The sequence below is a fragment of the Anas acuta genome, chromosome 9 (genome assembly GCF_963932015.1).
Source record: "Anas acuta chromosome 9, bAnaAcu1.1, whole genome shotgun sequence".
NCBI lineage: Eukaryota > Metazoa > Chordata > Aves > Anseriformes > Anatidae > Anas > Anas acuta.
The window spans coordinates 3,518,448-3,534,203 of NC_088987.1; the positions used below are offsets into that span (position 1 = coordinate 3,518,448).

Here is a 15,756-nt window from a genome sequence, read left to right on the forward strand (position 1 = left end):
AGATTTCAGCAGGGGTCAGGAAGGAATTATCTTGTCTTATGAAGCATTTAAAAATGGCTAATTATGTTTGTTCATAAAATTTGGTTCTAAAACAATTGAAATCAGAATAAAAGCTTTTGAACTTTTAACTGTGAATGACTAATTTGGCTGAGGTGCTAATTTATAGCAGAAAGTCCTGTGATCACTTTATTCTTCAGTAAAGGCTAAAAAGGTACATGTTGAAAATACAAAAACCATCAAAAAACATAACATACAAGCCTTTATCTCCAAGTCCATGTTGCTTACAAAGGTTGGAAATATACTGCTAAGAGGCAATTTCTGCTGGACCTATGTTGTATGTTATGTGTTTGTGGATGCATATTATCTGAAATCTGTAACACAATTTTAACGGAATGGTCTTCTCAGCTCACAAAATAGAATCAAGGCAGTTAAACATTAACCATGTTCACACACCATTTCCAAAGAACTCTTGTAGATCCCTAAGACACAGTATTGAAATAGCCTAAAGTTTTCCATTTTGCTAGAGATTTTTTTTTTTAAAGAAGTTTCTTTACTTTCACACAGCAGTAATCAGCTAGCAATAGAAAACCCACCTAGAACCTCAGGCAGTTGGGGAGAAATAAAAACAAAGCCATGAGAAATATTTGTCCTTCAGCCAGGAACTTTTTTCTAATGGAGTCTTGCTCTCAGTCCACCCAGAGTAAATCAACTGGCATGTGGTGCGTACTACAGATGGATCAGCTGTGGTAAACATATACAGCTGCACATATCTGTTACACAGGTGCTTGGTTTAGACTTGCTGGCTAGCCAAGAGCAGTCTGAGTTTTTGGCAAATGCCCATGGTTCCACTGATTGGAAGAGAAAATATAGTGAGAAAGTAGTCAGCTGGCACAAGCACCACAGCAACCCCCAAGCCTGAGCCAAAGCAGTGGTCTCGTTCCTCACCCCATATTCTGAATCACTGTCAAATTCCTAAACCCATTTTGCAATTCAGTGGAAGACTTTTTTTGGCCGAAGTTATCAGGACAGAGATACTGGGATGCTTAGGACTACTGTGGCCGTTGTGAAGCCACTCAGTTATTGATCATTCTGGGGCAAAAATGCTTGTGTTTTTTCCACTGCAGGGGAAAGAAGGGCAGGAACCCTGAGTGAACAGGCTGGCATTTGGCGGTGGCTGCTCTTTACTAGCTGGACACACTGCAGGTGTAACTGAAGCACGGTGACGTTTGTTATGCCCCTCTAAATAGCTGCCGCTGATGTTGCAGAACTGGTGCTGAGCCAGTAGAAATGCATGAAATGTAGTCATGCCTGGGAAGAAGACAGCATTATGATGTTGACAGAGACAAATATGTATATATCCCCACTGTTAATATTATGTTCAGATTATCTATGTGATATCTGCATATGACAATGGGCTGAATCGCTTCCTGATGATCCATTCTGATAGGAACATTAGAGAGGCCAGAGGTCATATTAAGCTTGTACATCAGGAAATAAATATACATTTTTCTGACAGTTCTGTCAGAACCTGAGATAATTTTTTCTCCAGCACTCTACTTAAAATGAAAGATGGACTTATGTTGCAAAGACACATTTGCAACTATGAGCTGTTAGAGATTTGCCTCTGTTCCTTGCAGACACATCTGAGTTGTGTCTGCACAACACGCAGAGCTAAATTCTGTGCATATATCCATATATTTATAGAGCAGTAATCTTTACTCTATAAATAGCTGATCATCTAGTGACCATAGAGGGCCAAAAAGCCAGGCTTCCAGTTAGAGGGAATTTGGCTTTATCAGTATGATAAACCTCTAGTGACAGCCAGGGCTTAGGACAGCAAGACCTGAATGTCCGTCCCAAAAGTCCAAGTTAAAAGTGTAAAATGTTTGTCAGGAAGCCTGGAAAACTTGCAGGGGGCTTGCTTCTGCTAGAGACAACATCGGGTGACTGTGAGCCACTGTTTCGAGCTAGGAAGCCTCAACCTTGGCTGGACCAGCTCTGCAGAGCCCCCAGGCCAGGCGTCCTGCGCACCCCAACTCCTTTGGTTTTTGATACTCCAGGAGGGACACAAATGGAAGTTCATTTAAATAACACTTAACTTTACTGAAAGCTTATTTAACCCAAATTCCTTTAGACAAAACATTTAAAATGCAAAAGTCAGTGGTTTTAATTAAACAGAATTTTGCTGGGAAATTTCTGACTTTGGCCCTCTTATAACTATCTCCAAAATAGGTGTGAAATGTAATCAGCATGCTGTTAGTTTATAAACCTAATGACAACTGATTTAATGCCAACATTTTTGTTGGCAGTGCAGTTCATTTTCTTATAATCTTTCACCAACTCTGGGACTACATTCAGAATTCTTGCTTCAGATATCAGGAATGGGAAGAAAGGATCAACACATTTTCTCTGGTTTCACAGAGCGCCTTAGTCTCTTGTCTCTTTTGAGCCAAGTGAAAATATTAATTAGCGTTGTTACATCTTCAGCGAGGTCTGGATGAAATATTTGTCTAGTATGTAATTGTTTCAAGCTATGACACAGTATCCTCAAACAATTTCCTACACAGGTTTTTTTGACCTTTAGTTTTAAGCTCTCCACAATGGGGACTGGTCCTTTTGTGCTCTGTATTACCTTAGCCACTTACATATTTAAGGCTTTACATTATTTGTGTAAGTGTGGGTTATGAATATATGACTAGATAATATATTGATTTCATATGAACAACAAATTATTAGATTTATTAGATATTAGTTTCCAGCATATGAAAAATAAAAAGTTATCAATTTATTCTTACCAAGAAAATCAGTAACACAACACTTCAAAGTAGTTTAAGTTTTATTTTACTCTGCTTTTCTTTCTTCTTCCCTCCATCCTTATTCCTATTTAAGAACACGTTACAGACATGTTATAAATGCTGTTGAGAGTATCAGTCTTCAAATAGACCTTCTACATCCTAGCTGACGCCACATATAAAGACACCTTCACAGCAAAATATTTTATAGACTTCTTTGATTCTGCCCTTCCCAAAGGTTATTTGTACATTTTAATTAGCTCAGATTCTTTTTTTTCTCACTGATTAGGCTGATTAGACAGATAGTGAAATACAACTAAAATGAGGATATCAGAAAAGAAAAATATTGCTTTTAAATATGCTGATGTGCTATTGCAGCTGTTGAGGCTCACTGTGGCAGACAAGTACCCGGCATACCTATGAAGTACACCAAGTGAATAAAATTGGGAGATCCAGAATGAGCTCATGTTGGACAGAAAGTTTACCCTTCTGTCACTTTTTCCAAAGCTTATCAGCAGTATGAGGAATATCCGGTAGATAGCCAATACACCACAGAATGACAGAGCTCTCCATGCTATTATTAATAGCAGTAACTATGCTAATGTATGTAGTGAGCTAATGACTTGTGTTATAAACATGAAGTGGTGTATGAAGAGGGCTTTTTAATCCTAGGTACATTCAATTTTTAATTAGCCTGCTCAAAAATGACCATTTTTTTTGACTGCGTAGGATGAATTGTAGTCTTTGGAAATACTGTGGTAAAGATGTTTTTCCATTTAAAAGTCAGGAAATAATTGTGTTCTCTTAGAAACAACTGAAAAGATAATAAGCCATCATCTTTTGCAGAGTTTAGCTTTTCTGCAAAAATAAATCTTTGTGTGTATATGTGTGTGTGTGTGTGTGCGTGTGTGTGTGTGTGTAGGGATCCCATGTGGTCAAACTAATTGCCAAAAGAGACCACCCTCTGTTTCTTATCTAGATCTCTTCAGTATATTAAATTCAAGACGGAATTTTGCAAGCACTCATAATCACTAGAACAGAAAATAGATCCACTGAAAGCCTATTACTTGTACAGAAAGCTTCAGAATAATTTATTTATGAGATGGGTTGTTGCTTTTACATACTCCTTATGTTTATCAAATTTTTGACATTTATTCTTCCCAGATGGGCCAGTAAAAAGCAGCTATTTAAAGTATTATTGAAGCATACCGCTTGCAACCCCATCCAGAAGCAGAGAAATAGTAGAAAAAGGTATCCAAAGTTCTTTTTTAGGACTGTCTGATAGAGTCGGCTTGAGTGGGTAGAAAGCCATTGAGGAGACGCCTACTTGTATGACAACTGAAGCCCATTTGACCATGTCAAAGAGCTGCATCCTTCACACCACATCACAATGTCCCTCTATAGTGAGGTTCTTCCCAGTCTTCTTTAGCAGGGCTTTCATGGCAGACTTCTGATGAGCTTGCTAGATTGATTAAGAACAGATTGATATTCTTCTAGATGTATAAAAGTTTATCCTTCATGTTCTAGTAAATATGGGCCTGTCCCTTGACTGCGAGACAACTCAGTGGACAAAAATATTCATAATTGGAGCTTACCTCCATTGCAGAGACTTGGTGAAGACAATTGGGTGCCTGAGCAGGGAAAGCTGTGAATGTATTACTTTGTAAATCTGTAGCTTGTTACTCCATGAAAAAAAGGATAGCAGAAGCACAAGTCTGTTTTTCTGGCTTATTTCACCTCTGCACTTGCAGAGAATGCAGATGATTTAAGTCTTCAATAGATAGTTTGAATACCCTCTTACTATGGCTTAGTCCTACAGATTTTGCCATAAAGAAGCAATGATTCAGGCTTTAATGAGCATCTTAAAACTTTTTGGTCTAACAAGCAAATATCATTTGGTGTGTCCAGCAAAGTTGTTATCTCTTTATATTTATGTCAATTAAATTATGTCTGAAGCAAGGTTTAAGTGCTGTGGCATTGCAGTTAAAGATCAAAAATGATTGTGTTTTGCATGGCAATGCTATAAACCACTGCTATTTCTACTAAAAAAAATAAAATAAAAAAATCCATTTTTCTATAACAGATTACATTGTATCTTTGAAGTGTGAATTTAAGCAGCTAGTGTTTATATGTACATCATTAATCTTCAGACTTTAATCTCTATAGTCCTATTTAACACACTGAAGCTTCAAAGGGTACGGATGCCTTATATTGTTTATTGAGATATGAGGTAAAATATAAATGAAAGATCGGGGGAATCAAAATTATATCCATAATGTTTTTTTTTCAGTCTGCATAAAATATTTAATGCTAGGTGTGTTAGAAAGCTACCTGTATACTTGCCTTGATGAACAGTAATACGGAAATACTGGAAAGGGTAAACATATTAATTAGAGCCTGCACATCTCTCCTTCTTGCTAGTGTAATCATTAAATTGATTTTTCCAGTCTGACATGTAATTGTTCCAGCGATGGAATCCTGCTTTCCACTCTCGTTCTGCTTCATCAATATTTCCTGTAAAACATGAAATGGGTTACACTAATCTAAATTTGAATCTCTTTATATGCTAATTGAAAAATAATTTTGATTATCAATGTCACTTGCTCTAAATATATTATAGGAAGGTCTTTTGTCTCTTTTTCTCAAGCCTGGAATGACAGAAATTCAGTGACTAACACTTTATCTTTAGATCGGGAAGGAAGGCCTGCAAAGATGTCATTCAGGCACACTTCCGGGTGATAAAGATGTTTATGTATGGGGTTGTTGCTTCTGGATAATATTCTGTCCATCAAACTTGTAATTTTAATGACACAAACCCTCTTTTTTGTGAAATCCTCAAAGTATTACTTTGGTTCAATATATGCCACAGTGAAGCCTACATACTGCCAAAAGTATAATAGCAACATTGCCATTAGTTTCAATGGATTACAATGGGTGGCCAGGATTTCACTGTACTTTGAAATAAATCTGCATGTTTAATGTGTAAGAGATACAAGTTCGGAGATGGGCACTGCAAGATATGCATAATGTCAATGTGAAATTTTCTTTTTTCTTTTTCATTCTAGCCCATATAAAACATTTGCTGACTAATCCTGTGTCCCAAAGCAATATTTATTGCCAAATTTGTTATAGGTTTCTGAGCAGAGGGTGAGGATGAAAAGAATAATAAAAATATATCATTTTGCGAGGTTTCCAGAGTATCGTATGGACAAGGATCACTTCCTCCAGTCCCAGAAGGTAATTAACCCTAGAGAGCAATGAAGTGACCTTGCAGGAACAACACATACAACTACTAAAGGAAAGATAAAATATACAGGGTCCATTACATGCTGTGAGTTATTATTTTGGGTCAGTTGCAGACTTTTTCTTAAAGTTTAGAAACCATTTATGATCTATGATTGCCTGTATTCATTTTGCACCTAATTATCTCAGTATCCCATATTGACATAGCTTGCTTCCAAAAAAATGTGGTAATTGTGTTCATGAGATAACAGTTCCATGGTTTCTTTATGCTCTTTTGACTTTATGTTCTTCTGCTGCAATAGAGCATAGGCCCTTTTCCACCATAAAAACACCCTTTCCCCCTTTTTTATGATCTGCCAGCACTGCAAGTTTAGCTGGTTATGTGAAAATGAAATACTTTTGTGTTTTACACATCAGTAGAGAAAATATTCTGGAAAGAGAGTTAACAGATTCGGAGATTCAGTTTGGAGAAGCATCCAGTAATTTGGTTGCTTATCTGCAGTTCAGCTCAACATTTCCAAACCTTTTTGGTCTGGAAATCCAGATGGCAATTTAATGAGACTTTGAAATGAGATTTACATTACTTTGTTCCAGTGAGACCAGAAATAAAACCAAGATACTTTTTCTTGGGGAGGTTCTGTGCATCTTTTTGTAGCCAGAAGTGAAATTGTGAAGAACAAACATAGGAAGAAATATTAAAAAGTTAACCAAATTCCTCTCAGTTCAAAGAAGTAAATAAGCTTGGCTATATCGGAGTTCAAAGAAAACTTCAGGTCATTTTATTTTTTTTTTTTTTCTGCTGGCCATAGTTGTGATTAACTCAAAGAGGATTTGTAAATGTTGGTAACAATAAAAGCATGTTTTGATTACTAAGCTATGCAGATATGATTCACAGAACTATAGGGAGAAGATATCCACGTCATTTTACTTTCCTGACCCTCGGAACTCATCTTTGCATGTTTCTCAATTTAAAGAATTATCCAGGGTCTTAGAGCCAAATTTTAATTATATATATCAGATGGATTGGTAGTTTGATGTATGAACCATTACTGGTATTACTTGGAGAAAAATACCTAAACCTTATTTCTTGACTTATTCTGGATTATGGATTCCCAGTTTTATTTATACAGGTAAACCTTCCACTTATGAATTCAAAAAACTGTTCCTTCTTTAATTATTCAGGTTTAGAAGTGCTTGAAGTCTTAATGTGCAGAAAGTGTTTCTGCTCAAAGACGTTAGAAACTGGAATAGCTCTATCATACACACATCTTCAATAAAAGTCACTGGTCTAGAGTGTAAATTATGAGACATTTCAGTGTTTCTTAAAGATCATTGTGAAGAAGCAAGTGAACTAAAGAAAGCAGACAATGAGAAATTTAGACTAGCCACCATTATGAATCTAAAAGACAAAAAGGAGAAAGGAAAACACTGAAATAAGAACTTGGATTCCTATTTGTTTGCTTTTTTCAGTGATAAGATCCAAATTGAAGTCACAAGTCAATGCATCCCATTATCACTAACATCATCAATCTCTCTGAAGCAACCACCTATGACTTAGATGAGCTGACAGCTAGAAGGCAAAATAAAAAATAAAATAAAATAGAAAAAGATTAGGGAATTCAACTTGACTGATAATTATAGCTCAGAGTAGTGAGTGCTGCAATACTCTAGTAGTCAGCTACAGTGAAGTTATATGGAGTCTTTAAGATAGTCCCAAACTTTGTACTAATACCAATTAGCCTAATACAGAATGTAGTGAAGTTTCCAAGGAGAAAAGGAGAGATTTCAGGAGGCAGTGAATCATACCATAATGCTTAGAAAGGTCTCAGATTAACAGAACAAAAAAACAACCAAACAACATAAAAAAAAGTTTTTTTTTATTCTTCAGCAGTGTCAGCACAGACAGCTGGCATTTCTTTCCACATAGGCATACAGCCCTCAATTCAAAGGCATTATAGCGAAGTTAAATTTATCTCCATACCATCATTTGTTGCTCTGCTAGATATGCCAATAAAGTGCTAATCTTGAATTTATTTTTGTAGTATTAACATTAAACTTGGGACAAAGGCCATGTAGCTGTTATGATACAGTATAATTAATAAGGGATGAGAAATAGAAGTTATTATTTTTTGTCCTCCTCAACAGCTCATAGATGCTGGTACCTGCAAATTTCTTGATTCATTAGTGTGATAAACACTAATTTTATACTGTAGTCTCTCATGGTGATAGCTTCCACACAAGATTTCAGAAAGGAGAAAACAAATAAATAGTATCTCTACTTCAGTATCTTCGTATTAAATGATCTTTAGTCACACACTCTGAATATCAATTCCTTTTTTAAAAACAAAAACAAAAACAAAAACATTATATTTTTATTTTGAAGGACTTCAACGTCATCATCATCATCATCTTCTTCTTCTAAAAGGCAATAGCTCTACCTGGGAGGCAAAATATTGTAAGGGCTCTTCTCCCTCTTATGACCCAGGATGCAAGATGCTGGAGCAAGAAAGAATTAAGATTATAGAGGCAGATGGCTGCCATAGGCACACTGAGTAGGATTTTACTTTGTCAGTATCTGCACTACGATTGGTGAGGTTACTTTTGATTAATTCACTTTTCTGCATGCATAATGAGTGCAGCACATAGCCCCATGGAAATAGAAAACTAATTGTGATGATGGCTTTTCTAATTCATCATATTTTTAATAGTCTGAATACCCTGAGTGTTTAGCTTTATAGAATACAGATGCTGTTGAGAGGATCATAGCAAATGCAACAATTTGGGTTATTACTAGTCAAGAGGTTGAACTTTTCTCTGTCTCCATATTTAAAATATTTTCAGAGTTTATGTGTTTACTATTTAATACAATGTTTTTATATTAGCTATTTTGAAGTTTTATTTTTTCTAGATGATATATGATGCCAAATAATATCTGGTACAATTATACCAAATAAAATGGAAACTTATGTACTATATGTATTAGACGCTAAAATAGCAATGGAACAGAAATGGAAGGCTTGGCTGCCTGCAGCTTTGTATAATCTAGAGGAAACAGGTATATAAATAGGTAGGGCTCTGGATGCATTAATGTTAAGGAGGTAGAGTCTTAACGTAGATGCTTTTATAATTAACATATGATTGCTCTAAAGGCTACTTAAGAGTCACTTACTGTTTACTGTCCCTCCAGTGTGTTTCTTTTAGAAGCAGTCATCAGAAACTGGTGTGGTGGTTGTCCCGGTGCTCGTGCCCTCGAATGAAACATTAAATGCTGGATGCTCCCGGCTTGTCTTTGGGTGACTGTGAATGGAGGGTATTCTAAGTGTGGTTAGCCCTTTTCAATAGGGTGGAAATTTGTGTGCAACTGTGTCAACCTGGAACTTAAGAGCCCACATAAGGCATATCTAGGTATGGGTTATCTGGGTTGTGATTCTTAAAAAGTTTAACCTGAAACCACAGGTTTGGACTTGTGTCTTTAGTTATACTCTTTCACATTGAAATTGAAGCAGAAGACATTGAGAAATCTTCTAAAATCATATAAAATACTGTGGAAATATAAAGGCTGGTATTATATGTGGCTATTACTGTTAGTGTGTGAGTTTTTTATTTTATTTTTTATTAATTTTCTCAGCCCACAACCATGAGTTTTTTTGGTTTTTTGTTTTTTGTTTTTTTTTTTTTGGGGGGGGGGGGGAGGTAAAGAGGGAGGGTATCTATCTGGTTTTGTTGCTTGAGGAAAAGATCTAACCATAAATATTTTCTAATATTTTCCTCTCTAGTATATTTAAATGCTTCAGTCTTACCCAGTCTGCCATAGGAGCATGCTCACTCAGATGCTGGAATACATTTGGACCTGGCCATGACATATAGAGAAGACACTGAAGGCACAGCATGGCTTGTGCAATGAGTGGGTCACTGACTAAGTGAGTGGTTCACCAACAAGTGCATCCATGTCAAACCCTGACCACTTGGATCAATTAGAATTTCCCTTTCAATGTCTGCAAAATAAATCAGCTTGATTGCTTTCTTCAAGTTCTAAATGATGTAGTCCTATTTTGCCTATCTGAACGCAGCTTGAACTACAGATTGCAATAATGATGACAAAATTTCCTTGCATCTTGTTTTCTGTCATTTTATATCATGTTAAAGTAACCCTGCTCATCTAAGAATATTTCTATAGAAGAAGAGATTGTCCCTCAAAAGATAAAAAATACTTGTATTTATGGCACTCACTGTCCTGTCAGTTCTTTTGAGCATAAAAAGAAATGCAAAACACTATTTCCATGAAGAAAATTATTACAGTACAAAGTACTATATCATGATTGCAAGTAGAAATGTAAATGTTTCTTTGTCAGAATTATATAAGATAGTGTAGGAAACATATAAAATATAAAACCACAGTATTTTTGCTACAATATTTCAAGGACTGATAGATGTAGATACATAACGAAATGGCAGTACTTAACCATACTCTTCTTTTATTTCTAGGTTAGAATCCAAGCACAATGATTCTTTCATTTTTGCTAAGAATACACATGGTTAATTAACCATGTAGATTTATGTTGTAAAATTACTGAATATGGTAGATAGAGTGATGTATTTATGTCTCCCAGCAGATCCAGTGTTGCTTCATCATCTCTCACACCACAGGATCATGCAAAACAATTCTGCTGTCCTGACAAGATGTGTTGAACTATGTCTGGTGATGTACTCTTTTCTGCTCTGGCGTGGAGCATTTGGTTATGCACAGTCCATTTTTAAGGCACACATTCCTCAGTAGGGGTTCACAGCCAGATTAGAGAAACGTGTAAAATTGTTCAGTTCTCCTGGTTCAGCATAAAGGGATTGTCAGAAATGGAGAAACCTCCCTAAAATCCATCCATAATTTGGAATACCATGATTTTAAAATCACAGAATAGACTTTATAAATTATTCATTTCACCTCCTGATTTTTCTTCTCTTGATTTAATTTAGAAACATCTCTTGAATTGAGAGAAGATAAAATTTGAGCCATAACACAATTATAGGTTCAAACTAGGAAGGAACAAATTATTTCAGAAAGAATCATCTGTGCACCATGAAAGTTTACATTTTTTTTAAGACTAACATTCAAATTGAATCTTACAGAAAGCTTGTAAATTACTAATTAACCTTTAAAAAGTGTATCGTATTTTTGAAGTGAGACTTTTTTACTCCAAACTACAGATTGCATTTCCAGAGCTGCAAAATCACTTTAAAAAAGCAATTCCTTTTGAAGTCCAGAAGTACAAATGCTTAGTCTGTTTGGTGGGCTTTACAAAAACTGTGGCTTCAGGCTTCTCAAGAAAATCTATGTCATTGGAAGTTTTGTCCAACATCTGAAAATCTCATGGAAATAGAGCTACAAATAGAAATGTAAAGATTTAAACTGAACTACCACATCAATACCAAGTAGATGAGCCTTGTACAAAGCAGTTCAAATAAAAGTATCTATAAAACCATTTTTACCTGTCATTTCCAGAACTTTGGGAAAAAAAGTATTCCAGAATCGACACTGCTGAGAACGTAGCTTTGTCAGCACTTCTGAAGCATCAGTATTTAATGTTAAATATTTTTGTTCAGCACTGGTGAAGACTGGCCATCTTGTTCCATTAATCAGGGTCCCATTTGGATTTCTAAATGAAAAAGAGAAACATTTCATTTTGAATGAGAAATTATCACATCAGATGAGGATTTGTTGCTTAATTGGTTGGTTGGTTGGCTTTTAACTTAACAGTTAACAGCTTTCTATGTTAGCTTGGAATTACTTTTGTAAGTGACAGGAAAAAAAAAAAAAAAGAAAAAGAAGCAAAAATTGGTTTAAGTTTGTAAGTTCATTATAAAAAATAAAAAAAAAAAAAGTAATATATAAGCATGATGGTTTATATTTTAAATCCTTTACCTAAGGAAGAAGTTAATAAACAAGTTAATATACATATAAAGTTAATATACAAGCTACACATGTTGAATTTGGAGATTCTCACAGAAGCTGTACATTATTGAGGGTGAGTTAAGAACAAGTAAATTACTTTGGGGGGTTGAGTGATTCATGTTTTAGTTTCAGTGATGCTGATCACTTCAGATAGACAAACAGATTGGACTAAATGACTCAGATGAAAAATACAAGTAAAGGTGCAGAAGTGTCTAAATTTTGGATCAGAGGTATCTATAGTGGGAGAGAAAAGAATTATTTCTCATTAAGAAGGAACAGTTCCTCCCTGAAGTGCACTGAGCTCCATTAGTGGAGTGCCAAACATGAACAGTATCAAATCTGCTGGAAACTGGGAAAAGCGACAGAGCACTTGGCTCTTTATAACACACACTCCACACATTAAAGGATCACAGCTGTTAGTATAAAATAGTTGTGACAAATATTCATAATACAATAGAATTCGTAAGGTTGTAGGGAGAGACTGATTAACAGGAACAGACAGATCCAGTTTTTCCCTCCAAAAAGGACAACATGTAGCACCTATAGGATTTATCTCCATGACTAGAGGAAAAACAAACAAAAAAAAGGTTTAAGTGTGTAGAAGAACAAAATGCGGAATGTTGCATTAGGGATCAAATGAGACAGAATATGATTTTTAGAAAAAGTGCTCTGGGACTGTTTAAAAAATAAATCTATGTTAGCTCTGAAGAGGTTAGAAGACAAATTAAGCATCTTATTTCAGTGCAAGCAGAACTCATTTTCTTTGCTAGAAGATGATATAAGGAATGGGTTTTAGAGCAGAAAAACAGTAGTTGGTGATCCTTGGCATGATAAATTAAGGAACAGTAGAAGCTGAGCTTATTTGGTTACTTCCATTTTGCTTTTCACCAGGAGATCCCAGAAGGCAGCAGTCAGACAGGAGTCCAGTATGTGTGAAGCCCACTTGAGTGATGCTTGCCAAGTATGAGAACAAGGTACTTGGCATAGCTGGGAGCAGTCAGAGCATAAGATTCAGCCACTGAAATAATATGGAAACCTCACAGTTCATGCAGAACAAGTCAAATATTTGGCCCATGTTTTAGCATTCTGCTTTACTCCAGATTCCTTAACACCAAGTATCCACCACTTACAGAAACATCATCTTAGAGTAAGAGATTTAGCATGCCATTTCCCAATTGGCTCACTTCTTTACTGATTTTTCTTTACTAATTTTGTTCTGATTAACTTATGGAACCCTTTTTAACTGCACATTTCTTTGTGGCTCATGAAAACGATGACTTAAACAGAGCTGACTTGCACTTCAGTTCAAGATCAGAACGCTAATGGTGCTGTCAGTATTCATTTAACAGCTTTTATGCTATGAAATAAATCATGACATTCCACATTGTAATTTACAGGTGTGTGTGGGATTATACAATGACTACAGATGTATTTTACTAAAAATTATTGAAAGAAATATGAGAGCATTTTGAAATACGTGAACCTGCTGATTATGACATTCTTTCTGCATTTCCAGAATGCTTACTGTTCAAAGAAATGTCCAGTAATTTCCTTTTTAGCTCTGCTACTCAAAATTTCCAGAGTTAACATGTAGTTCTCAGATATAGCAAAGCAGAGAGATCACAGGAGTATCATTTTTAATTGGTAAGAACAAGTTATGATTATAACGTTGTTGTCCTATCACAATTACTTTTCATTCCTTCTTGCTAATAACTTCGTGATGAAAATTGCAGTGCACAGAAAAAAAAAAAAAAGAAAAAAAAAAAAAGAAAAAAAAAAAAAAGAAAGAAAAATTCAATGGTCTCTGGACCAAGCTCAAATTTTTATCTTTTTTTTTTTTTTTTTTTAATAATTAAAAAACCCCAAACAGAAAGGGACCCAATATACTCCACAACCCTATCTCTGAAATTGCATCATGCAGGGCTTGGGCCACACATCTTAGGACGGATCTTGTGCATTTACTTCTTCAAACACTAATATCATTTCTTAGACTTCTGTCCCTATCTGTAAGCTCTAGTTAGGGAAGACTTTCCTTTTGTTCAGAGAGAATGCAAGCTTCTTCAATGAATACTTTAAGAAGCAACTAGCTTATTTTCTATACACCTTTTATTGTGTGCAGGAGTGAGTCTTGACACAATTAAGTGCAATTATTTGAATTGCTCCTAGAGAAGAGAAGGAGAAAAGAACAACCTTGTGTTTAAACTTTGATGTAAACAGAATTTGTTTCAATATTTCTGTTATTCTTTCTTCTTTACATGTGCCCTGAAGTGTAGGCTGGATTTTCTCTACTTTCTGACAGTGGTACTGAAGTTCACTTAGTTATTTCACTAAGGTATGTGTTTAAGGCAGCCAAACTTATTTTCTCATTAACTTGAAAAACAGAGTACTTTGGGGGCTCAATCTCCACTGAAGTTGTTGTGTACTACCTTCACACATACATATGCTCCCACTGAAGTTCGTGAGCCTTATTTTAATCCTCTGCTTAGTGGAATTTGCTTGTTATTGTTTACTGTTACTAAGATCATACCCTCCCTCTTTGGGTATTGTACAGCCATAACTGTCAATAACATTCAATTCTCAAGACTCATTCCTAGTAAACATTCAAGGTTTGACAAAGCAGGAGTGAAGAGGGTTTCAGAGGAGCTTATTCAGTGATAATTTCTGGATATTTTATGTTCTTATTCAAAAACCTCAGAAAGAGAATGTTAATTTGGTGCAGACTGAATCCAATAACCTGAACAGAGTTCTGTTAATCATAATAAACATACCCGCATTACCATTCTCATTAATATGATCAATATAGCCTGGAAAACCATACTAATTTACTGAATATTTGTTAATATTGACATGTCAGGCAGAACATAATATTCAGTATTACAGATGGCTTATCAAACACATACAGAAAAAATTAATTCAACACCTAACTAGTTTTTTATTATTATTATTTTGTAAGCACATACAATATAATGTCTCTGTAAAATACAGTTTTTATTTTGAGGAGTGAACTTTGAATTGTTTTCACTCTGCTGTGGTATCACCATTTAACAGAGTGCTTCCTTTGTACGGTTACATTATACTTTGATATAGTCCATAAAGAAAAAAAAATAAAAAATAAAAATCTGTGCTAGCTGTCTTGGAAAATGGTTTAGGCATAATTTACCTTCTTAATGAGTGTTGTAAACACTAACTGCACCACATGCTAGCTTAGATTGTCCCAGGCTTTCACTCTATTCCTATTTGGCTGCTCTGTTTGTAAAAGGATCAGGTTAATACCTTGTGTGTTTCTCTAGAGAAAACAACAACAACAACTAAACAACAACAACAAAAACATCCTTTTAGCTATCTAACATGGGTGAATTATATCAACCCAACCTCACTAAGAGATTCAGAAGCTGAAACACAGCTCTGCCTGCAGTCCCTGGTAGCCCCTTCCTCCAGATAGGCCTGCCTGGAAGACCACAGACAAATACTGCTTCTGCCTGGCTGCAGCTGTTCATAGAGATATTGCTCCCTGAGAGGAAGCACATACTAATTTCCCCTGAGCAGCATGTTATTGCTCTTAATTGTCTCTTCAGTTGCTGCTGGCTTCCATCCGACCCTCTCTGAGATGAGCGCAGCAAGCTCGCTTGCCTCCAGTTCACCCCGTAGAGAATATCCCATTCCTCCCTGATCTATGAAGCAGTGGGAAGGTGGCTTCTCCATGCACAGCTTACCTCTCTGCTGCTCTCATCAGAGTAGCAGCAACCACCCCAGCCAAAGACAGTGCACAGTGAG

The 15,756-nt window shown here is 35.8% G+C and overlaps 1 protein-coding gene across 5 annotated transcripts in view; it reads right to left on the minus strand.

Annotated features, from left to right (window-relative positions):
- Positions 1-3,058: 3,058 nt before the first annotated feature.
- The window catches only part of BCHE (butyrylcholinesterase), a 54,521-nt gene continuing 41,823 nt past the window's right edge, over positions 3,059-15,756 (minus strand). For 3 of the 5 annotated variants that reach the window (XM_068691790.1, XM_068691791.1, XM_068691789.1), the window contains exons 3-4: positions 11,520-11,686; positions 3,059-5,306 (exon numbers count right to left, since the gene is read on the minus strand). In XM_068691790.1, coding sequence (XP_068547891.1) covers positions 5,179-5,306; positions 11,520-11,686 — 295 coding nt within the window. In that variant the 3' untranslated portion in view covers positions 3,059-5,178. Of the gene's footprint in view, positions 5,307-9,204; positions 9,333-9,718; positions 11,413-11,519; positions 11,687-15,756 lie in introns of those variants that run through there. The other 2 variants (XM_068691787.1, XM_068691792.1) reach the window with 2 other exon arrangements.